The 24,805-nt window shown below is 33.5% G+C and overlaps 1 protein-coding gene across 1 annotated transcript; it reads left to right on the top strand.

The window, feature by feature from the left end:
- Nucleotides 1–939: 939 nt before the first annotated feature.
- Nucleotides 940–3,085, top strand: LOC127874601 (uncharacterized). Its single transcript, XM_052419002.1, has 2 exons — nt 940–1,472; nt 2,540–3,085. The coding sequence occupies exons 1-2, from the start codon at nt 1,142–1,144 to the stop codon at nt 3,010–3,012; spliced, it is 804 nt and encodes a 267-aa protein (XP_052274962.1). The 5' UTR covers nt 940–1,141; the 3' UTR covers nt 3,013–3,085.
- The last annotated feature ends 21,720 nt before the right edge of the window (nt 3,086–24,805 follow it).

Genomic DNA, 24,805 nt, shown 5'->3' with positions numbered 1-24,805 from the left:
CAATAAGATTTAATAGTTAATTGTCATAGTATCGTAGTATCGGCCGTCCGCATTGTATCTTTACTTTTTCGATTCCATGTGAAAAAAATCTAAGGAGGCTTATGTTTTTTAATTGTAAGAAGTTTTAATTTATTAACCGATTATTAATGACAATTACGCCGATTGTTTTCATAATTTCCGGTTTTTATGAAAAAGAAGGTCATGTTTACTACATGGCGATACCTTGATTTTTAAAATAACGTTAGGGATAACTGTGTTACTTTGGTTATAGTTTCTAAGTAAGTTTTTCCAATGTATTATAAGCATCTTATTTGAGAATATTATTCAGAAAGACCGATAGTATTGGGAACTTAATACATCCTACCCATAACTACAGGGCACTAAGTCTAACCAGTATTTTGTCAATCCATTAACGATTTACATGCAGTTTTTGTTATTGTGTCCAAGAATACTCATTTAACTATATATTTACATATAAAACATGTGTGTTTAAAAATCTTTTTAAAGACAAAAGTATTTAGATCTATGGATAACGTGGACTGATACTACGGATTCAAATTAAACATAATAATAATAATACGCTCTTTTTCAGTCTTTGTTTCGACCATTCCTGATCATTATACCAGTAACGTTGTGTAGTTTCTGTTGCTTCTTATAGAATATCAACTGAAATCACATTTCTTCAGACTTAGTCGTTTGTACTATACACGTTTCAGGTAAATCGGTCAGTCCGTTTTATTATCAGTTCCATTATAACTCGTATGAAAACAACGTGTTTTCAGCTGTAATTTATTATGGCCGAACAAGAATCACTTATTGGAACATTCACATAAAATGTGTGGAAGATAAGAGAACGGCTACATGATCTAGACATGACCTAGACACAGGTTAAAACATCATTTGACTACATTATCTTATCAGGAACGTTAAAGTTCAAAATATTAAATTCAGTTGCCAGTAGGGACTAGATGGTTCGTGACGTATCTTAAGCAGTTGTTTTGTGTGAATTAACTGCTTACGGCTCAGGTCCTCGCGATACTTGATGCTCTATGCTCTATAAGAAATAAAAGCCATCGAAATAAAACCTCAAGGCAGTCATATTTTGGTCGACAATAACCTGCTGATTGAACTGCTTGGGAGAATGGAAGATAAGGATCAACGACAGGGAAAAATAATAGATAATTTGCGCAATGATATTGAACAAATTAAATTTGAAAACCAACAATTGAAGGAATTATTTTCAAAGTGCGAGGTTGCGATTCAGTCGTTGCGAACTACTATTTACGATTCTGAATATAAAACGAAAATGGATGAAACCAATGTCAGTGATTTTGAATATCCCAACGCCATATCGTTCGCTGAAAATATGAAGTATAGTATGGACATGTCAAATGTTCGCGACAATGCGACAAAACAATTGCCGTTAACCAACCGTCTGATTAAACGCAGCGCAAATAGACCAACAATAACAGGTTTTAATTAAATTTGTTTGTCTACTTCTTATACTATGACTTTGACTTGTACGAATATATAGCTTTGACTACTTCGTCTACTACTTCTACTACTACTACTACTACTTCTACTACTACTACTACTACTACTACTACTACTACTACTACTACTACTACTACTACTACTACTACTACTACTACTACTACTACTACTACTACTACTACTACTACTACTACTACTACTACTACTACTACTACTACTACTACTGCTACTTCTACTACAACGACTACTACTACTACTACTACTACTACTACTACTACTACTACTACTACTACTACTACTACTACTACTACTACTACTACTACTACTACTACTACTACTACTACTACTACTACTACTACTACTACTACTACTTCTACTACTACTACAACTACTACTACTACTACTACTACTGCTACTACTACTACTACTACTACTACTACTGCTACTTCTACTACTTCTACTTCTACTACTACTACTACTACTACTACTACTACTACTACTACTACTACTACTACTACTACTACTACTACTACTACTACTACTACTACTACTACTACCGCTACTACTTCTTCTACTACTACTACTACTACTACTACTACTACTACTACTACTACTACTACTACTACTACTACTTCTACTACTACTACTACTACTACTACTATTACTACTACTACTACTACTACTACTACTACTACTACTACTACTACTACTACTACTACTACTACTACTTCTACTACTACTACTACTTCTACTACTACTACTACTACTACTACTACTACAACTACTACTACTTCTACTACTACTACTACTACTACTACTACTACTACTACTACTACTACTACTACTACTACTACTACTACTACTACTACTACTACTACTACTACTACTACTACTACTACTACTACTACTACTACTACTACTACTACTACTACTACTACTACTACTACTACTGCTACTTCTACTACTACTACTACTCCTACTTATACTACAACAACTGCGACTTATTCTTATACTGATTTAACTATTATAAGTACTTCTATTTAAGGTCGTGATTCAAAGATTCATACAGTTGGGACCCGCCATGCAGGGACTGATTTGGTTGCATTCTTTGCTACTCTAAGCATCCACGCCACGAATCTTGGAGTTGGCCAAAATGTGAAGTTTGATAACATCATTACTAACGTTGGCTCGGCATATAATCAGCATGTCGGAGCTTTCGCTGCTCCGGTGTCGGGTGTGTACGTGTTCATGTCAACACTTCTGTCCTATCCTGGGCACAATGAGCATTTCAAGCTGGTCCGCAATGGAAATATTATTTGTTATATGTTTGTTGGCGGACTCGGTGGTGGCGCAACTTACGATACCAGCGCCGGCAGCTTTGTTTTGTTTCTCAACAAAGGCGATGTTATCGCCGTACAAAATGTGGACCCTGGGGAGAACCTCTATGGGGACAGTTACTCGTACTTCTCCGGGTTTCTTCTGAAAGAGTTTGAGCAAGATCCATCTATTGTTGGCTAAACATCGTGTATTTTCACAATGTCCCAACTAGCCGACCAGAAACACATACTTATATTAAACCAAAATTAAAATACTGTTTTGTTTTTCGTTGTTTTTATATGACTCGTTCAACACAAAGGTTTAAAAACAAAGTGCAATCCCCTGTCTGCAGTAGTATTGACTTTTTTCTAGACAAAGGTGACGTTAGTGTCACACGTGTGGATTTTGGCTATACAATTAATGGAGTTAAATATTATATAGGTTCCTTTTTAAAGAAACATAGAAAGGCATTCATTGATTTTACAAATATCATGTACATGCACGCAGCAGAAAAATGATTATCAGAAACATAATGCATATCGTTTTAACGTTTTTGTTATAAACATCGGATTAAAGTTGTCAACTTATTTGTTATAAAAATTGGATTGGATTGGCTCCGCCTCTCGTGTGATACGTCATCACACAAGCCACTCGAGTGATACAAACTCTTGAAACAATTGACTAGCGTAATATTCCGTATATATCACACCTTGAAATTCCTTCTAAAGGTATTATGATATTATGTTCGATGTTGAATTATGTGGCATAGTAAATTGCTAAAAGACCAAACAGCGTCATATATTGGCTATAATGTGGATACATGATTAATGATATGCTTGAAATAAACATGTGGCAACAACTGATATGACAAAAGGGGAGTAACTGACGTATTTATCACATTTTGTTACGTACAGTTATCTCCAAGACGTAATATAAGCTCTGAATTAACAATAACCTGTACAGACGACATTTAAATTAGGACGCCATATCACAATGGGGACGAACTATCAAAATGAGGACGTCGTATCCATAAGAAATGCTGCAAAGGCATTAAAAAAAGAATAAAGACATTATTTTACGTTTTACGAAAATTATTGCAGCATATTTACTGAACTTTCCACATTTCTGTATATTCATGTTGTTAATATAAACAGATGCAGAAATAAGGACGGATTATGCAACCAAAGGCTAATATTTGTGTTTGAAAATAAACACAAGGCGATAAGTTCAACGCAATGACACTTTGTTTAACGTTGGTCGTGCGTGTTTAAGCATTCTTATACGTCATTTCAAGTTTTTGTTATTTATTTGCATATTTCCTATTGTCATGGAATACGGACTCGAAATTGATGTTCGAGGAACATTATAATAAATGATAAATGATCTAACATTCCTAGTTTAAAATCTTATTTTCCACCATTGTTCGTTATTAGTTCAATACAAACGTCACACGTATGAATCTAACCAATGATAAATCGATAGTAATTTAGTATATATATTTAGATATAAATGCCTCATATATGTGGTTCCAGTGGCGCAACGGATATGGTAGCGACCTGGAGGCCACGATTAAGATCCCCACTATGTAAGCGTTCTCCCGATCCCCCCCCAAAGACACCAAAATTGGTTCTACTAAGTAAAAACACTCAATAGCGCTACAATTAGCGTTAGGCTTTCGATCTAAAATACAAGACTTAAACTTTAAACCTAATGCATGCATTCAGGAATGCAAATCGGACTTGGAATATAGAACATATAAACACACACGTGTTGTTGTCTCCCCTCAAGAGACCAGAAAAAAATACCAATATCTAGTCACAATGATAACGAAATAATTAGTCATGAACGATTATAAATACATTATCAAAAATGACGCAAGACGAAGAGTACAAAGTTTGAGCATCGAAATTGTCTCTGATGTATCATTGATGAAAATAGTGAAAGTTTAGTTTCAACGCACACATTTTCAGTTCTGGCTTCATTTGCATGCGTACACGTTTGAACAAATTAATATGGCATTCCAAGGCTGCAATTCAGATTTTTTGTGTTGCACAAATTTACTGAAAAAAATCGTGCGTATATACAACTATCATCAACAGCATGAAGTTCATAATTTTAAACTAAAGCAATGATCGAAATAGTTCACATTGATCAGTTTGTAATTCTCACCTACCCATTGATATTTAGAATCAAATAGTTTCTAAAATAGTTCAATTGCGCATTTGATAGTCGAAAGTGGGTACTGCGACTATTAACTTACGTACATAATAATCTATAATAATGATTAATAGGGCGATCAAATGTGAACATGATATGATTTGCATATTTTGTTTAAACATTAATTTCTGTTCATGTTCGATGTTAATTGAAATAGGGTTTAACTAACTTTAATTATATCACAAAATTATCAATGCATTGTACAGCAGTCATTGATAACATGATATTGCAGAATTAGACAAAATGTAAACGTAATGTTATTATAAGTACATGATACACCCCAGGAAACACGATACCTTGCGAGCAGTGTAATACCATTGGAGCAGTGCTCGTTATTTTAGAATGAACTAACAGAAACAGTACACTAAGGGTAAGTAAATTGGAATACAAATAATTTCAAAGTCCAATTTTAAACAACTGTGTATTAACATTGATAACAAAGGTGACAAATGTTCTTAAAAATTAGCGAAATGTGACTCCCTGAAGTAGAAGATCAGGCCAAATGGGCCATGTTCAGGCATTGTGGGGAGAAACACTGCTTTAATTTGCAAGCCACTACTATAATTAGAGGATTTATACACACACATGATCATAAATAAGTTAGAACAATTTTTTCACCGAAGCATGTTATAACCACCAAATATTAGGCATGTCCGTGGTACCTCAAAGATGCGTGTACTAAATTATACTGTATATTTATCTGCATTTCCAACACTCAAATAACCGAGTTGGTGTCAGATCAGAGCGTCAACGTTAGCGTCATATACTGTTCCTATAGTCTCAGGCATTCAGTTTCATTTTTACAAGTCATGTTGTGCATTATTCGTGTATCTGTACCTTTCTTGGAATTTCAATTGCATTTAGTTAACGCGCTTTTAAGCCTGATGACAAACTCTTCGCGTGTGTTCGCTCTATCGCTATTTATTTAAAGCCTCTTGAGTTTACGTGTGAATTTTTTCATTTGATATGTTCTTTTTAATCAAACAAAGTATTCTGGCGATTCCGTATTTATTATTTTTTGTCACTTAAATGAATTATGATTTCATATAACGTAATACGATAATAAAACGTGAATTTAATATCCGTAATGGAATTTTTCTATAAGGCTTTGTGTGTCCTTTAACAATAGCAGCAAGGTATATCTATATATCAAATGCCAAATTGGTGTTATAAATTACGAAGAAAGGGAAGTTAATGCGATGTTTATGCAAATCAGATTTAATGTACGATAATGGATTTTAATTCATATTTACCTGTATTCAAGCCGTTAAGTTCACGACGTTTGAACTGATTGTCAAAAGAGGAGCAATTATGTCACCGTTTATAATGTAAATGATGATTTAAATATTATATTACGGCTAAAGCAATGCGCGAGATCATAAAAGAAAGAACATTCTTTAACGTTTAAATTTAAATTAAGCTACGCTGCATTAGATATTTTTAAATGTCAAGTTGTATAATAGCAATACCTTTTATTCAGTCTACATTTTAAATGTTCCCATATCTTATATGAAAGGGCATTTTAAAAAAAACATGTATAACATACTACTTTAATGTGTACTGGTATTTTAAAAAATAGGTTTCAACACATATTAGTTTTGCTTAAGTAGGGACTATTAAATGGATATTTTATCGTAAATTGTAAAATGAAAAATGTTAAGAAATATCGAAATTCAAGATTCATTATCATATTAAATATAAGAATATACACACAAGACGCCACAAAACAAAGTAGATTATTAAAGCTGGAGTCTTGAGTGGTTTCACTGCATAACTTATCCCACGCTTAACTCAGCAATAATCACTTAAAATGGGACGAACACATTTGACTCCATAGTAATTATATCAGAAATACTAATCAAATGATCATTTTGCTGGTTTCATTGCTATTGGTTTGGAACGGCTATGAAAAACACATAAGGGGCTTAAGCCGAGTGAAAGACCTGCCAAAATTAAAAAAAATATCAAAATTTCAGAAAAAGCAATAGCATTACTCTTATATGGTGTTTTATGGACTTCGGTATCCATTAAAAGGGTCAAATAATCAGTGACGATCTTATATTTAATTTAAGACATTCTCAGAAGATGTTGTACCTATAAAATACATTTAACTGACCTTAAATAGAAATATTACCCGTCGATTTGCCCTATAAGATGTTACTTTTATTGTTTTTTTTTCTCAAATAGGGTTGCTTTGCAACGTTGATAAATGTTTGAAAGGGTTAAAAACATTTGGAAATGTAGGTTTCAAACCAATTACGTACATCCCATTCACTATTTATATTTATTTATACAATAATTGACAAACGCCAGCTTTAATGCAAATGGATTATATTTAATTCAATGTTAACTTAAAATCTAAACAGCTGCAAATCGATTCAATCAATTTAACTATATACTATTCAAATCGACAAACCTTTATCATCCTATATTAACAATATTATATTGACCACGATTGTGAAAAAACGAAAATACATTGTATAAAAAGGTAATTGGCTCCAAATATAAATATACAAGCATTGTTAGCATTATCAATAGCAAATAAACAGATACAATTTATCGCCTATACAGTTAATCCAGCTTTGTTTGGAGGTACTCTTTTATTTCATATTGGCAACTTTAAAGAAAAATTATTTCATGCAAAATCACAATCTTATAGCAATTTCGTGTTACTCATACATGTATTACAAGCCTGAGTCCATCCATATTAAAATATAAATATGATTTTTCACCTCAGTAAAGCTATAGAAGATCATTCAAAATCTTATTCAAGTTTCAATGAATTTATTTACGAAGTTAAATGTTTATACTTTTTGAAACAAATCAGTACGCGCCCGCAGTGTCATATTGACCTCTATTGGGATTTGTATTGAAAACATTTTGAGAATAAATGCAAATATTTTTTTGTATGAAAACAAATGCTTTATTGATTGTTAATAAATAGATCAATGCGATCAACCATTTAATCTTATTTAACTCAAAATGATATGTTTGGTCGTTAATGCTTAATCCATTTAAAAAAACAAACTTTTGGCAGTGAATGCGGAAAATTAATTTCAATGTACTCTACCCACGATAAATGTTTTGATATTGACTTCAATTACTACAGCTAAACAATTTATAGCAGTTATTATAGTGCACGTTATAAATCTTCATTACATTGTTCGTATTCCGTTGTATTCCAATGGAATAAAAAACGTTAATGCATATGGTAATTATTTATTTTTTAAATTGATTTACACCCTGAGATCTGAATGGAAATCAAAAAGCACGGTGCAAATTGATTTAACTACGAAATTAACAATATTGTTCTGATCAGGCAATATCAAACACTGATACCAGTGTCATAATGATCGTAACTTTGAAAAATTGAAAGTAGATTGAAGATAACGTTGATTAATACATTTATAAGTATTTAACGTTGATCTTTAGTTCTCACACGCTCTACGTGAACATCATTACGTTAAGTTTTGTTAACCATACAGTGTATCTGTTTCTTGCACAATTTTAACATTAGCACACATATTTTAACATTAGCACACATATTTTAACGCATTTAAAATTAATTCGCACATATACCTGGTAATAATGCAAGGAGTCTTTAAAAAAGATATGGCCGATGAGTTCCCAAAATCGGTATGCGACGGTTAAAGTAGTTGCTACGAATAGATTCGTGTTTTTTGTATTTTACTACCCCTTTCATACAAAATAGATACGATTCAATAAAAATATTATTTAACTTAACACTTACAGCAACGACAATAACAACAACAACAAAACTAATTCAATAAATTTTGACTTCTGCTATTTCTATTCGAAAAACGTGCGCCACAAATAACGTAACCTAACTTGACACCACATGTACCTAGTTTAGTTAATATTTATAGTATATGGATAACATTGGGGACATAAACGTTTTTCTCTCGTTTCGTATAATTCCAATTCTTAATGTTTGCAGACTGCGTTCCGTTTATGAGAAACCGCTCTTACTGCATATGCGTAAAATGAAGGGACGAATCGTTCAGCCTTTACTGGATTCTAGGAAATATTACCTTTGAACGATACCATCATAGAGGAAAGAGTGGTCCAAGATTAGCTTTTGTGGACTGCGCAACTGAGCTGGATTGCATCGATAGATTGTTTTGACACTCGTACATTAAGTTAAATCGGTAGAAGCTAATCGTTAGATAGGAAAAACAATCAAACAATAATACGACATTACGCATAAAGCAGTATTAAAATTGGGTTATAGATTGTAAACGGCCCATACAAAGAGGTGGGGGTCTACACCAGTCTAACGGCATGCACAAACTCACAGCTGTAACAACCAGACTCACTTATAAGAAAAAGTACTTTTTGACATAATAAAAACACAAACCGGTCAAAATGCCGAACGTGAACTGCAAAAAGTACTATGGGCTTAAATCGGTTTAAAGGCATGCGAAGCACAACATGTAGCTAATAATTAAGGTTTCTTTTGAACGCCTCGAAAGTGAGGATGCGACTCAAGATTTCTGAGAGACTCAATCTCCGCCCAAGGATTTAATTTGGCAGCGAAATTAGCGGGGCATATTATTATAAACAAATAGTATTGTTTAGATGCATAGTTTATGTATAGTAAACAGAGACATATCAAAAACATCTATGTTTAACGCTCTTCAAAAACATCGACATTAAATTAAAACCAGAAACAAGTTCCACACAAATACCATCACATGACATAGTTCATCTTTATATTGATGCATACACAGAAGTTCATAAAACACACGACTAACACAGTTATGTACATCCGTACGTACACTTGTATAAGGTTCCCATTGTAAGCTGAACAACCAACATACTTATCTGTAACGGTTATACTTTGACTTTGTGATAACACGACTTATAAAATCACGCCATATTTAGCCTCGTTCTTGGAAAACTTGACTTCATGCATGTGAGTTAAGTATCGTCCCAGATTAGCCGGTTTAGTCACATAATACACAGGGTAATCTGGGACGCACATGCATTAAGCATAGTTGCACAGAACGATATTAATTTTATTAAATACATAAAAGTTTTCATAATGAACTCTAGAAATACGATCGAGAAAGAAATACGTTTCTGCAAGAATTTTATTATAAATAACCGACTAATGGCCTTACCACTAATGACCAACACATATAATACGAGCATACATCGTCTAGCAATGTAGCAAAGTTTGTGATCACCTGTATCCATAGTTGCCAATTGATATCGATTACATGTATCATACTAGTTGGTAGTTGCACGACAAGCAAATATCATTTCACAGCGAATGCAAACAATGGAATTATAGTTTTCCATGTACTTTGGATTCAACGAAACCGTGATATTAACGACGTTAGTTTCCCTACTATTGATCAATAATTGGTGGTCGATGGAACTCGGCTCGCATAGAAACACCGGTGTTTTAATAATGAAATAAGCCTCTCTTTGAATAAAGCTTAAAGGGGCCTTTTCACAGATTTTGGCATGTTTTGAAGTTTGTCATTAAATGCTTCATATTGATAAATGTAAACATTGGATCTAAAACGCTCCAGTAAAAAATCAAGAATAAAATTTAAAAAAGGAAAAAAAAGTAGCACGCAGCAGGGCTCGAACCAGTGACCGCCGGAGTCCTGGAGTTAAAACCAATTAAACCGCTCGGCCATCCTGCCAAGTATCTATAAAAGACGTATTTTAAACTTTATATAAGCAATCTTCGTAGGTTCACAAAATTAAACGACAACAACGGAACTCTCCAAATTATTCAATCGTTTCGCGTTGCAACGCTTTATAATTTTCAGGTTTTTAAATCGTCAAAAGATGCATATAATGGCTATATTAGACCATGGTAAATGTTCAGTATTACTGTTTCCTCACAAATATTATAACTAAAACGAAAATTTGCGAATCTGAAAGAACTTTTTTCAATTTTGTTAATTTACCAAAACGTGAAAAGATCCCTTTAATGCTTGTGCTTAAAATGTCTTCCCATATTAGTCTGTGCAATCCGCATAATTATGCTGATCGGGGAGAAAACGTTCCGCTTTTATGGTTGTTTTTATTTAAAGAATGTCTCTTCTTAGCGAACATCAGATGTCGGCGGAAAGTGTTGTCCCTAAATAGCCTGCTTATCACAGGCTAATCAGGGACTTCACTTTACGCACACGCATTTAGCCCAGTTTCCACAGAGCGCGACTCATGACTATATATATTACGTATTTGCAATAAACACACTAAAACAATAATTTGAAGACATTAAATAAGAAAACAAAAACGTACCCATGAATGTTGTATTACAGTCATGTTGCTAAATGAACCTCTTTCCAGATCGATGATCAAATAAATAGTAGCCTGGTCTTTATGTTTATCATAGAAACGTTCACTTTGTATGTCATGCATTACATCGAATGAATTTCTATGGATTATAGACATTGATATCAGTTTACTCAGAAAGATGATTATTGGAACATACATAAATTATGATAGGACTCTGTTTTGTAAAATCCTTTTTAACAAGTACAATCCTTGTACTGATAATAACTGCTTTGAAAATATTTCAAGCACACAATGAGACATCTTCCAGTGAAAATCCCTTTGATATTAGCCGCGTTCTGTGTTAACTTAGTCTTAATTTATGTGCAAGAAACTTTCGCCAGAGATAAGTGCGTCCGAAAAGTCCGCAAAGGCTAATCGGGGACGTCTTACCTGGATTTCCGTTTAGAAGAACTTTAGTTTCAACGAAAAATTCTCTGAAAGCGGAAAGTTTCATCCAAGATTAGCTCCACATGCTTAATTGGGCTGACACTGTACGCGCATGTTTTAAGGTCATTTTTTCCACAGCGCATCTAAAACAAACTTAAATTGCCTTCTTATTTTTATTGTTTTCGAACAAGTGCGATGTTTCATAATCGAATCAAATTGTTTTGTTGAAGCAGTACTAATATGTGTTTGTAATCTTCACCAGAGGTTTGATCTCCGGTTTATAAACGTTGCGCATGAATCTTAAACTGTACTTCATGGGCATTCCCAGTTTCCTTATTGCAACTTTTTATATATTTTACGAGTCGAGTAATACAGTGTTTCGTAACAGTCACTGACATTTGATCTATTGAGAAAAAAATGGCCATGCATCATCTAATGCACATTCGAGCTTCTATAGAAATTATTTACCTCCGTCGTCATGCAATTTGGTGTGTTGTTTACAACTTGTTTGTGGACACGAACAATTGTGGGTTTCTGACTTTGGAAAAAATGCGGAATTTGCGTCGGTCATAATCCGATGTGTTTGTTTTGAAAGCTTAGTTTGGACAATCGACGAATTCCAAAAAACAACAACGAATAATAATTATTTTAATATAGTTCGGTTTTTGTGGACGGACTGGCAGGTGGACGAATGACTAGACAACTTGCACTTCTCACACAAAGTTTTATCATAATGTATTGTGTGTTTTTTAGTTATAATATCAGGTTGTGTTATATATAAAAGTGACCGCACAGTTGAGTCCTGATAAGGAGGCGCATAATGTTCAAATAGCTTTTTTATACATTCATCAAACTCAGTCCATGTATTTTAGTAATTGTTCAAATTGTTGATGTTTATGGCAATCGGACGGACAAACTTCACTGATTCATAGACGGGCAAAGGGCCCGGTGGATCTTTTGTCAAGTTGGTGAAAAAAATATACGGGACTTTTTTTAAACGAAACGTCAAAACTGTAAACCGGTGCATAAATTTGTCTTGTTGGAAGTCAGTTACGATAGTCATAAACTATTTAGAGAGTGTTAGAAATACAATGCTGCAAGACACGTTTGGAACAATATATATATAAGTCTGGAGAAATATATGACGATATAAATAGGTTTCATGTTAAAAATATATATAGTGAACATGTAATGATTGTTCTGCGTTGCAAAACATGTCAATTGTAAATATATTCACAGTATACAGTACAAGTTGATAAAATCGTACAGTAAACATGTTATCTACATGGATGTCGTCGTAAGAATAAATGCGATGTAATCCAATCAAAATTACAATTTAATAAAATAATGTACTATCTCATTTTTACCTTAACATTTAAAATAAACTTTAATTAATCCTAATTAACATAGTTTTAATTTATTTCAATTAACACAATTTTACATAGTTATTTTATAATATTAGAAACGCTTAATTTTGTGTAAGGAATTGTGCAGTTTATTTTCTGATAACAATATATCAAATGGATAACAGTTTTACGCACTGCGTTGAGCCCCGGTTTCCCAAAGCACTACTCATTTTGCAAGCACATTTTCAATTTTGAAGTTCACATCATTCATTCATTCATTTATGAAGTTATAGAAATATTTAATACATAAACAAATAATAAATATAAAATAGAATCAATAAACAAATGAACAAAAAGAAAAATAACAGAAAACAAATATTTCTCTATCGGAATTAATGTTTCACTCCGGAGTTTTACCTTGGTGCACTTTTACTATGAATGAACCAAAAACAAACGTAACACAAGTCGGACATAGAATAGTAATACATTCCAAACCCAAATTCATTTCCACGTTGGGAACGTTGGAAAGTAGTGCGGATAATCGGGAAAATTACGTGACTAAGGGTCAACGGTTTTGATCCAAATATATATAAAGTAGTACGTGAGTAAACGTACCATGTGAGACCACGTGGGATCACGTGAGATACGCATTTGGAAATGCTTGATCAAAATTCCAAGAAATTGACTTCGAAATAATATATAGGCAGACTGGCCAGAGCGTTCTGATACCATTTTCAGGTACTTAAGCAATTGTTCGCTACTTTCATTCATTTTAACTAAATTCAATATAAGGTATTTAGGAAAATTATTTAACGGCACAATGTCCGAATAAAATATAGGAATTATGTATTTATGATTGTCGCTATTTTATAAGTATTATACTAGCAAAGATACTAGTACTGTTTTCTCTTGAATTAATAATTTCTATGTTTTATGATTTGATATAACAATGTTAATGTTTGAAAAATGTTAATGCTTGAAAAACAAGAATAGTATTTTGTATGATTTATTAATTTAGAATGATTATCAATATCGTTGCATATATGTATGTATATATTTTCAGAGAATAAACTGGGCTGTTTTACTCGACTTAGTTACGTCACTCATGCATCAAATAGTATCAGCGCTTAACGTGACAGAAATCAATGTATATATTTGTGTAATAAACTGTCTGTTTGTCTGTCTGTCTGTCTGTTTTAACTCTCACTGAACTAGGAATATGGAAGAAATAATGTTTGTAAAGAATAAAGAATATGATTTAAGACCGATAAGAACGGACAGAACTATTAATTATAAAGAATTTACTTATTTGTCATACGACAATTTATAAATATACCGTTACATACAATGTACAACGAATTAAATGGACAATACTATTGCGCAAACAAATTATAGGAAACCACAGTACAACAGCCTCTCTCATACAGGTTTAAGTGAAATATTTAAACACACTATAACAGCCTCTCTCATACAGGTTTAAGTGAAATATTTAAACACAGTATAACAGCCTCTCTCATACAGGTTTAAGTGAAATATTAAAATGCGATTAATTTAGAAGCAAAATAAGAATAGTACATCTAAAATATTGAATAATATAAATGAACAGAAAGAACATATTTCAATAATGACATATAACCACGAGTAATGTTTACAATAGTATAAGTTCACGTGCGTTTGGCACCACTTGATTTCGATTTGGGTGTAAGATGATTACCATTTGAAAATGGCCAATGCCCATGTTTCATGAAATATTCCTTCCTCAGTTTATGATGTTGCGTCATTACATTTGTTAACTTGTCAGTTTGCACCGACTGCTTGTTTTCGTTCGAGTGTGTATCATCTCGGTGGTTGGACTCCAAGAAACATGGCGAACTGTGGCGTCTGCCTTGTGGGCGCGAAACGCGCGTTTCAAAAATACCATCATTATTATCATCATCACCGTCGCTTTCGTTCAGTTCTTGAATATTGTTTAATCCATTAAATCCAAAATGTTCAATAGAGGAAGCTTTCTGTTTTGGCGCGTGGTTCGGTTCGTTCGCATACAGTTCCTCAAGTGCTTTCTGGTAATCTCCTGAACCTTCCGGAATAGCCCTAATAAACCCGAGTAAGGGCTGCGTAGGCGTATTAGGCAGAGAAAAACGTCGTTGATTCCTTGGAACTACTTTTTTGCCGTGTAAGGACATATTTGCTTGTATTAAAATTAAAACTTGTGTACTGCGTTTTCAACTGAATCAGTTCTGTATCAATCCGTGAAAATAGCATGCGTCTTATACTAGGGTGGGATTCAAATACATCTGAAAATGTTTAAATTATGCACACCATTATAAAATCCATAAGAAGCACAATATGTGATATATTAACCATGAAAAGTACTTATCCGTGTTTATTAATAGTTCAACCACGTGGATGTTTATGATCAATTCTGTTCCTGGGTAATCCGAATGACATCTGTATTCAATTCTGGACGAAAAATTAATTGCCACGAATTGCCACACAATTACAATTGCCTTATATTCCATAAAAATCAACACATTTTGACCGAAAACGAATGCTACCACTTAACGTGTATTTCGCTATATTCTTCCGTTTTGGACAACACTTAGTTTATTCTGTTATTAAGACCAACTAAGTATGCACAAGCATTATGTATATTAACCCGTTGTCGAGACGAATGTAAGTCAGTTATATTTCACAGATATAAAGGGAAATTTGAATGCTCTTCAATAACGAATCGAATGTACATACCACATTAAACGTCGTTAGCGAAATAACTGAACACCGTCTCGATTAAGCAATTCACAGTTTACCACCAACAGAGTCTAAAGGCCAATTGATGTTTAAAATATTCGAGAGACGATAAGCACATTGTTTTGTATTGGATTCTGAAAACAAGCTATAGCATTTACAATAATTCATTCAATTGCCAATAATTGAACGCACATCAACCACTGAGTTTGATTTTCAAACAGGCAAATGCGGTATAATCGATAGTAATTTTACAAAGAGATTTGTTTACAGGTTATTAGGTTTCCAGCAATTGAATTGCGGCGTAACACAGATGTGATTACAAGTAAAGTGTTACCACAAACAAAATGTACTTTGGTTACGTAAGAGTTTAAACAGTTTACGGGCTAGATATGGAAGTGTTTAGGATCTGCCCAAAGAAAATTATTGAGTTATTTAATGTATATTCAAACCGTCATACTCAAATTTTGGTACCTAATAAATTATATTTTTGTCTGGTATTAATTTGAATGCTCTTTAACAAAATGCAGGTAGATTGTAGAGTAACTTTCGTTGTTTTCCAGATATGGCGTGGTAATTGACATCTGTTTAAATGTTGATATGGTGCCTATGCACATCATGTAGGTGCTCGCCTTAATCTTGGAATGTAAAATGCGTTTTTTTAATTTTCAAGACATTTTTTTTTTACTTCTAAAATACAGTAAATAGCAGTGTGAACGACATGAGATTTATTTTACTTTTGAAAAAAGAGGAACGTGTTCAATCTTTTCTGTAGTTATGACTGTCATTTAATTTAACTATATTATTAACCATATTGTTTAGAATACTATTAAGAAATTAGGATAACAAGAATACAAATAAAGTTTCTGACGCGGTATTCAGACTTAAAACTTTTCTTTCGCGTATTTGGAGGCCTTTTTTGTTTTGATGTTAAACAAAGTTGTGAAGTTTTATGCGCAAAAGTAAAATACATTGTATTTGCCTTTTTCTATTATTCATTTTTATATCGAAGATAGTATATTAATTTTAGATTTTTTTTAATTGTGGTTTTGATGAAACATATACATCTTAATAGATGTTAAGGCAAGCATTTCGAACGCGAACTGGAAACAATTACGATTGGTAACTACTTTGACGAAATAACCCAGAAATCGACAAGCTTATGATGAGTCAAAGAATACATGCTTAACCAACAATTTAACGGTTTCGAATACCTACAACTAATTGCTCTTTGTGTGTGTAAAAGAACATCGTATTGAACTTCGCAAAATCTACAAGACTATCAATCAAATGTCTTTTCGTTCACATCAGTAGCAACTCCTTTCATAAAAATGCTGTAGTTCGGGTCGAAATTATACAAGTAAAATATCATCCACGAAAATTGTTGAAAATTAGCGTTGTATTATGCAATCGATATTTTTTTTAATAGACAGAACACATACGTGTTACCGCTTACGTTAAACACCAAAAGGACTGGTTTCCAAAGCTTACAATCGCTTGGCAACCATTTTAACGGAAATAAATTCAAACTGCCTTTATCTAAGCATCGTTCTTGGGCTAAGTAAATCTTGTAGAATCCGCACTGGCTTATCAAGGACACTTTCCGCTTTTTAAAGGAGAATTTCGTTTAAAGGAGTTTTCTTCTAAACGAAAATCCAGTTTAGGCGGAAACTGTCGTCAATAATTAACCTGAGCGGACTGCACAAGCTAATCTGGGACGACACTTTCCGCACATGCATTATGCCCAGTTTTCACAGAACGAGGCCTTTACCAAGATATTGACAATTTGGTAGTTTGAAAACTCTTATGCGTGAATAAAAGTGATGCACCGGTCTTATATAACCAACTGCAACGAACTCCTTAATATTACTGAGGGCATCCATTTTATGTTTTCATTAACTGAACAAATAAATATATTGAACAGTCATGCACCAAAATATCAAATGCATGTTAAATGCATGTTTCGGTGGTTTAAGTTTTTAATTGCATTGTTTATTTATAAAGGTTATAGAGGTTAATTCGGTTAATGGTAATTCATACATTCCGATTAATTTGTCACCCGGCTTAGGTGTTCACAATTCACAATAAAAACCTTCAGTATAAACTTCAAAGACCGAGTTTTGGCATTGGTTCACATTACTATTCAATTAAATGGTATCACACTCTTTAAAACGTATTGAAATGATGGATTATTTTATTTCACAACGGATATGATACAGAATTTTCATGAACGATACATCTTATATATTTAAACTAAAATGTGGTACTCATTCCCTCCCATATACACTGTGTCTAGGCTTTGAAAATAATTCTGACAAACCTACGACAACATCTTGAACAATACATGCACTATAATTTGTGAAAATTGTGTCTGATCGAGAACATCTCGATGAATAAATAAGCCGCGTTCTGTGAAAACAGGTCTTAATGAATGTGCGTAAAGTGTTGTCCCAGATGGGCATGTGCAGTCCGCTTTGGTAGATTTTTTTCGTTTAAAGGAAGTTTCATCTGAATTGCTATTTATTCTAAGCGGAAAATGTCGTCCCTTTTAAGCCTTTATGGACTACACAGTTTTATCTGTGACTTGACTTGATGCACATCGATTGAGACCTATCTTCCCATAGCGATGCTAAAATCAAAACACTTCCAAAGGATAATATGTTACCGTATCTACAGTGCAAATCTGGGCACGTATTCACAAAGCCTCTATCTGAAATATTGAATTAAGCTGTAGTTCGGGGATACTTTCAAACAAAATTGTCTATGTCGATGCTTTATGCTAACATAATGATACGAAATAGCAAAATGTAACTGCTTGAGTCAGGCAATTAAACGAATTAAGGCCCAAACAGAAAGAAGGCAGAAAATGGATTATTTAAATAAATGTATGACATTTCCTACAGCTTTTTTTTAGGAGCAGTGTGAATACGCGCCAAGAGCATTCCAGATCGGGACACTTGAAAGAGTCACATACATGTACTGAATGCTCGATTGCAGTCGACCATAGATCAGCGTATCAACATACGGTCACGCAAATACATATTTTCTTTGATTTTAATCACCAATTAAGAGAAACACGACGATCAGTTTCGCATGGTCGATTCAGTTGTGCGTTCGTTCGTTCGATCACACGACCATTGGTGCCTATGAAACCTATATAATCATCCTCTGGTAAAACTGGGCTTAATGCATGTGCGTAAAGTGACATACCACTTTTAAAGCCAGTGCAGTCCTTACAGCCTAATCAGCGACATAATTTTTTAAACTGGATCTTTAAGAAGAGAGCTCCTTTAAACAAAACGTTCCATAACAGCAAAGAGGGTTGTTCCTTGTTAGCACATATTAATATATGGCGACACTTTACGCACACGCATTAAGCCTAGTTTTCCCAGAACGAAGAACATTTAAGCAATATACAGGCATCGTGCACAACTTGCACAATGAAACATTATTATTAATAGCTCAAAAGCCTTGTCTTGTAAACTTTTGATATCATGTCTTTCATCAATATCATCATCATCGTCATCCTTGTCATAATCAACTTCAGCATTGCCCTTCGCCACCAGTACTTACCGTTTCGGAAGTTCTTCTTATAAACTTATAAGAAATAAAAGGTAATTACGCGGATTCAGGGGTTTCACTGACCAAGAAAAAGTTGTCGCCACTTTTTCGCGGCGTGAAAACTGTCGGTTATTCCAACCTTATTTCATAAGAACAATCATTTAAAGAAACCTTACTACATTAATGTCATTGACTATATTATCACTTTAAAAAGTATGTTTTACATATAAAAAAAAATTAAGACCTTCAAAAGTCATACCTTCATAAGTCTTAATAAGCTTTATTTGTATATAAATAACATTTTTTTCAACTTGATAAACAACACTGATAACCAAAGTAATACTGTTAACTTCAATGTATTAAACAGCATGCTGCCTAAATGTTAAAAAAATAATTATTTAAACATAGAATCACACCAATGTACATCATTTGAAAGAGAAAAAGAAATATAAAACATCAGAAAATAAATCATCTCGCTTCAAATTGTTAAACAGTTATATTTGGTCATTTGGACATGATATATACATCAGCTTCTGTTGTAAACACGTTTTCTGTTAGTGGTGGATGATTTACAGGTTCAATTCAATGAATGTTTTTCACGCCTATTTCCTGACAGAAAGGCCCAGATAATTGCCACCAGCCAATCTAGTTGCCTGAAAGAACATAAAACATATTTTTACAAACAACGAACCAACACATACATGTCCCTTTCTTTAAATGTCTGAATTTAAACATATCCGAAATATAGAACATCGAGTGAATTATATACTTTTTATTTCAGAAATTGTTGGTATCTTAATCAAATTATATCCATCCCAGGACATTAAAACTATGAAACTATTAAACAGAAACGCTCACAAATACTTTGTTGAAACAAGTTTTTATTTGTTTTGTGGAGAAATTAAATGCATTTGCCAGCCCCATGGTTTTGATTAAAGAAATAGCGGCCCTAATAATTATTTTAAGTAGTGATCGTCGTGACAGTTTGTCCCCGTGTTACTAAATGTATTGCTCAATATCATAAAGGAGCCGTTAATCAGATAATAACCCCCATCAAAGGGATAATACACGTTTTCGAGGGCATGATCATCTGCGGGCGCTCGAAAAATCCGTTCCTGCCCGAGAGCGCCCGCAGATGATCATGTCCGAGAAAATGTGTATTTTCGCTATTATTGTATAAAAAAAATCACACATACCAAAATAAATTAAAATAACATTGAAAAAAATATGTTTTGTTCATTCGACATCGACAAAATAATTCGATTATTTCAATACAGTTCAGTGTTGTGTTTTACATATGCCTCACTCGGTCATCATCCGAAATGACGAGGCTTTACCTTCGGATAGGCAGTTTTCGATTAAAAATGTGTTTAAACAGTGGATTAATGCAAAGTTGAAATGCAGCCGCGCAAAGTTAGAAATGAGGAATTATTTTGGAATTTACAACAGGAACGTTGAAGGTATATAAACACTTACATTTACAGCATAGTCTTTTGAATGTGTTGAGTAAATAACCTTAACTTCATTGACGTTTCCAATAAAATAAAGCTCTTGTCAAGAGAGTGCAGATGGTATAATTTGAAAAGTGGATTAAAATAGTCATTATCCCTGCATGCATGAGGAAACTGGTGCTTATTCCGTTCCCCATTTATGCTTGGAAAGTCGTCGAAGGTTGGAGAAGGGAAGTAACTGCGCGTGGACCAGATTATGGATATGAAAAACACATAACAGGGCTTGAACGGCACGTGAATCGTCTTGTTAATACACGATTTCTCCCGTTCAAGCCCTCCTTTTGCCAAGTTTCTGCACCCCGCCAGAGGGCATTATAGATAGAGTTTATGCAATAATAGCAGTAAAAACACAGTTTGTAACACTTACACGCTTCAGTGATTTCAATATACATGTTCTCCCTGCACTGTAAATCGCTTACATCGTCGAAAATCAATATTTACAACTGACAGACGCTGACGCTAATGCTCGTTAGCGTGCTTTCGATTCGCAGTACATTTTTGGATAGAATTTTACCGATTTTTTTGCAATTCGCCACTTACAAGATTTGAGCCACTTTTAAAAAATTAGCGGCGTTGGCGCCAATGACGATCGACAGCGAAACTCCTGGGATTCAAATGGTCAATCAATACGAAATGGTTCTATAAATTAAGGGTTCCCGGAGGATCACCCAGCTTGAAAGAACTGGTGACCCTCGCCAAAATCTGGGGGCCTCGGGTCCCCGGACCACCGTTAGTGTCGCGGCCTGCATTATTTTCAAAAATGAGTTATTATTTAGCCGAAATATGATGTTCTATCAACTGTAAATAATGTTTCATACTGCAAGATTTGTACTGCAAGGAATGCAAATAAATTTATCACAGCTCAGGCTCTGTTGATAAATGTGCTAAATCGGCTCTAAGTATTTGTTCCAATGGTTATTATTATCTTCACATTTATATAGCTCTCTCTGTTTATTATATATCCAAAACATGTTATTGCTGTTTCTCCTTAAATAATACACTTAAACTGTGAATAAGAGATGAACAAAATAATATGTGCAAAAGTTTACACCATTTTATTTTGACAATACTGTGAGTCTTTTACGCAATTATTAAAATAAAATACTATTTAAAATATACAAGTACAAAGTTCAAAAGTTGTGTTCTATATGTAATTAATCTTGCGAGTAAAATATATACAGTCAGCAGAGTAATTCTACTAGAACAATTTAAATCCTTGCTACATGTGCTATTTAATTCTTTATATGGCTTTCACTTAAGAAAATGTTCAATGAAGTAAATCTAGGTTTCTAGGTATATTGTGTCTTTTACCTCAATATTTTGTTGGGGCTAATGTGAAGCCAATGGACATGATACAAATCCTACGAAGATTACCGCCATACAATGTCACATACAAAATAATTATCACCTAACCCATGCGTTTTGAGAGAATAATATTGTTTACCTCTTTATTATATAAGTAAATATTAAGCATGTGAAACAAGGACGGGTTATTTTTAACTCCAAATGTTTGATTTGATCACACCTAGAAGAAGAAAACACTAACATGTTACACACCAAATATTGAAACCCTGACCCTTGCGGTGTCTGTGTTTTTAGGGATTATCAAAGACATAAATCTATATAAATCAGTTGACCCCTGAAGCGCAAACAGTTTTGACCACGGAGACATGCTTTGAGGAACCTTAGCAAAGAACCACTATATGGTTAGCATGCAACGCAACAAACCAAAGGGCCTTGCGGTTTCAGAGAATGATTATATTATTTATATTGATAAGCAAAACAGAAACCCCTAGGGAGGGCAAATTTTCTGCATGATTTGAACAAACTTCAAAGAGAACCTCATAACGATGTTACACACCAAATATTGTAGTCATGCCTCGTGTTCACTTTACATATATAAACACTATAACTCTCTCTGAATATAAAATGAAATGCAGCACATGTTTTTATAAGTCTATAACTCACGGTTTCTTAAATGAAATATTCACATTTTATGTACTAGAACTTTCACTACACAAAGTTTGGATCAAGATCAATTGAAGCGCAGTCTGATCAGGATCCAAAGTGTTCGCTTAACATCTTTAGAAGTACTGACTGAATGACAAATATGTTGAACAGTTTGGATCCTGTTCAGACTGCTCTTTTGGATCCAAAATGGTCGCAATCGCCCTAAGGTCCAATTTCCTGTTATGTGGCTCATTTTTTCTCATGATTGATACAAATTATCATGATATAAAGCAAGTCTGTTGTATATTAAATAGTATTTTTGATTGTGCATATTCCACCCATGGATAAAAGGTACAAAGTTGGTTGTTATTTAAAGCTATTAAACAATTTAAAAAGTTTTCAATTCTTTTTTATTTAAGTCAAATGCATGCTATATTTGTTATAAACATACATATGATTAACACTCAACAAAAGTTTAACGATCACTATAAAACACTTCACACCTGGCGTAATTAATTGAAGCAATATAGTATAATACATGCGAAAGGTGCTTTTACATATACATATATATAAAAATATGTTTACTTTATTATAAAAAGCTTCTACAACAGTGTAATAAGATATATAAAACACTTAAAGGTTAATGCAAGTATACATAAAGTTAAATTGGCTTAATTTTAAATTAAAAAAAAAATCGGTTTAGACAGTTTTATTATTTTTTTTTTTGGTTGACTGCTCACTTTTCATGATTTTATTTTTATTTTTATTTATCCCCCCCCCGACTCAATTTTTTTGAAAAATTTCCCGTAAAAATAAAATAAAAAAAGCTGGCCTTATATTCACAGTTCTCAATTTATAAAAAGTTGGACATGAGTTCACCAATTACTACAGGTATATTATAGTAAACCTCAGAAATGCTTTATAATCGCTAAAACCGAAAACGACTAAATAGAACAAGAAATATCTTTTTAAAATGTAGTCGGCGTAAACGCTGATTTTAAAATAAAGTTTGCATGTTACTTTTCTAAATAAGTAAATAAAATGAAAACAAAAGTTTAACTATTGTGTTTTTTCACTTATAAGTTGCATATTCACCACATGAAATGTGTGTTGTCAGTGACAAACCACACATTAGTGTAAGAAGATAAAAAATATACTACAGGGGTGCACATCATATGTGTCTTCACATGCCTTATTATGAGTATATTTTTTCACTATCGAAATACATCGTATGTTAATGTTTGATTTAAACGCAGTTTTCTTTCGACACATTTAAATCACACTTTCATAGCCGCGTCATGCGAAAATGGGTCTTTTGCGTTTCGACCAGCGTTTCTTAAACTCAACACGTGCATTTGCGCAGTCTGGTCAGAGGCTATGCTGTTCGCTATAAAATCACTCAATACGTTATGGTCTCATTATGTATCCCCTGACCAGACTGAGAGATGAGCATGCTGAGTGGGCTAAATATATATGATGGGTGCATATGGAATAAGATCCACTTTCGCATGACGAGGGTCATTAAACACATTTTAGCACAATGCTTATCGATACAAAATTGAATTCAAAATAGCAAACTTGAAAATAATGGCTGCCAATCCAGGCGTTCAGGAACGATTTCCAGACGTGCTGAAGGAGCACGGCAAACATTGTGGTTGGATAATTAAACGATTTTCTTCTTATCGTGACACTATACTATTTTGGTAAAGATTGTTTTCTCATCTTGAACGCAAAACTGAAATTCTGCGAAATAGATTTTAACGCGTAATTGTAACTGGGCCACAATTTTTGTCGTTTGAACATTCAGAGAGTAGTCCGGAATTCCTTACACTGAACAGTGCTACATCCTTTGCGCTGAGCACAGACACAGTGATGTATCTGTTACTTATGTCCTATGTTGTCTGGCGGTTTAGTGCTGCACATCGGGGATAATACTATAGTATTTATATCCTACTA

This window comes from Dreissena polymorpha, chromosome 3, assembly GCF_020536995.1.
Source record: "Dreissena polymorpha isolate Duluth1 chromosome 3, UMN_Dpol_1.0, whole genome shotgun sequence".
In the NCBI taxonomy this organism is placed as follows: domain Eukaryota; kingdom Metazoa; phylum Mollusca; class Bivalvia; order Myida; family Dreissenidae; genus Dreissena; species Dreissena polymorpha.
Note: the sequence above shows the minus strand (reverse complement) of the source record. Positions and strands in the feature narration are given on the sequence as shown.

Bases quoted from the DNA above. Each gene is read 5' to 3' on its own strand.
- LOC127874601 (XM_052419002.1), top strand. From the start codon at position 1,142: ATGGAAGATAAGGATCAACGACAGGGAAAAATAATAGATAATTTGCGC. The intron at 1,473-2,539 runs GTTTTAATTAAA...CTTCTATTTAAG, and splicing joins AAATAGACCAACAATAACAG to GTCGTGATTCAAAGATTCAT.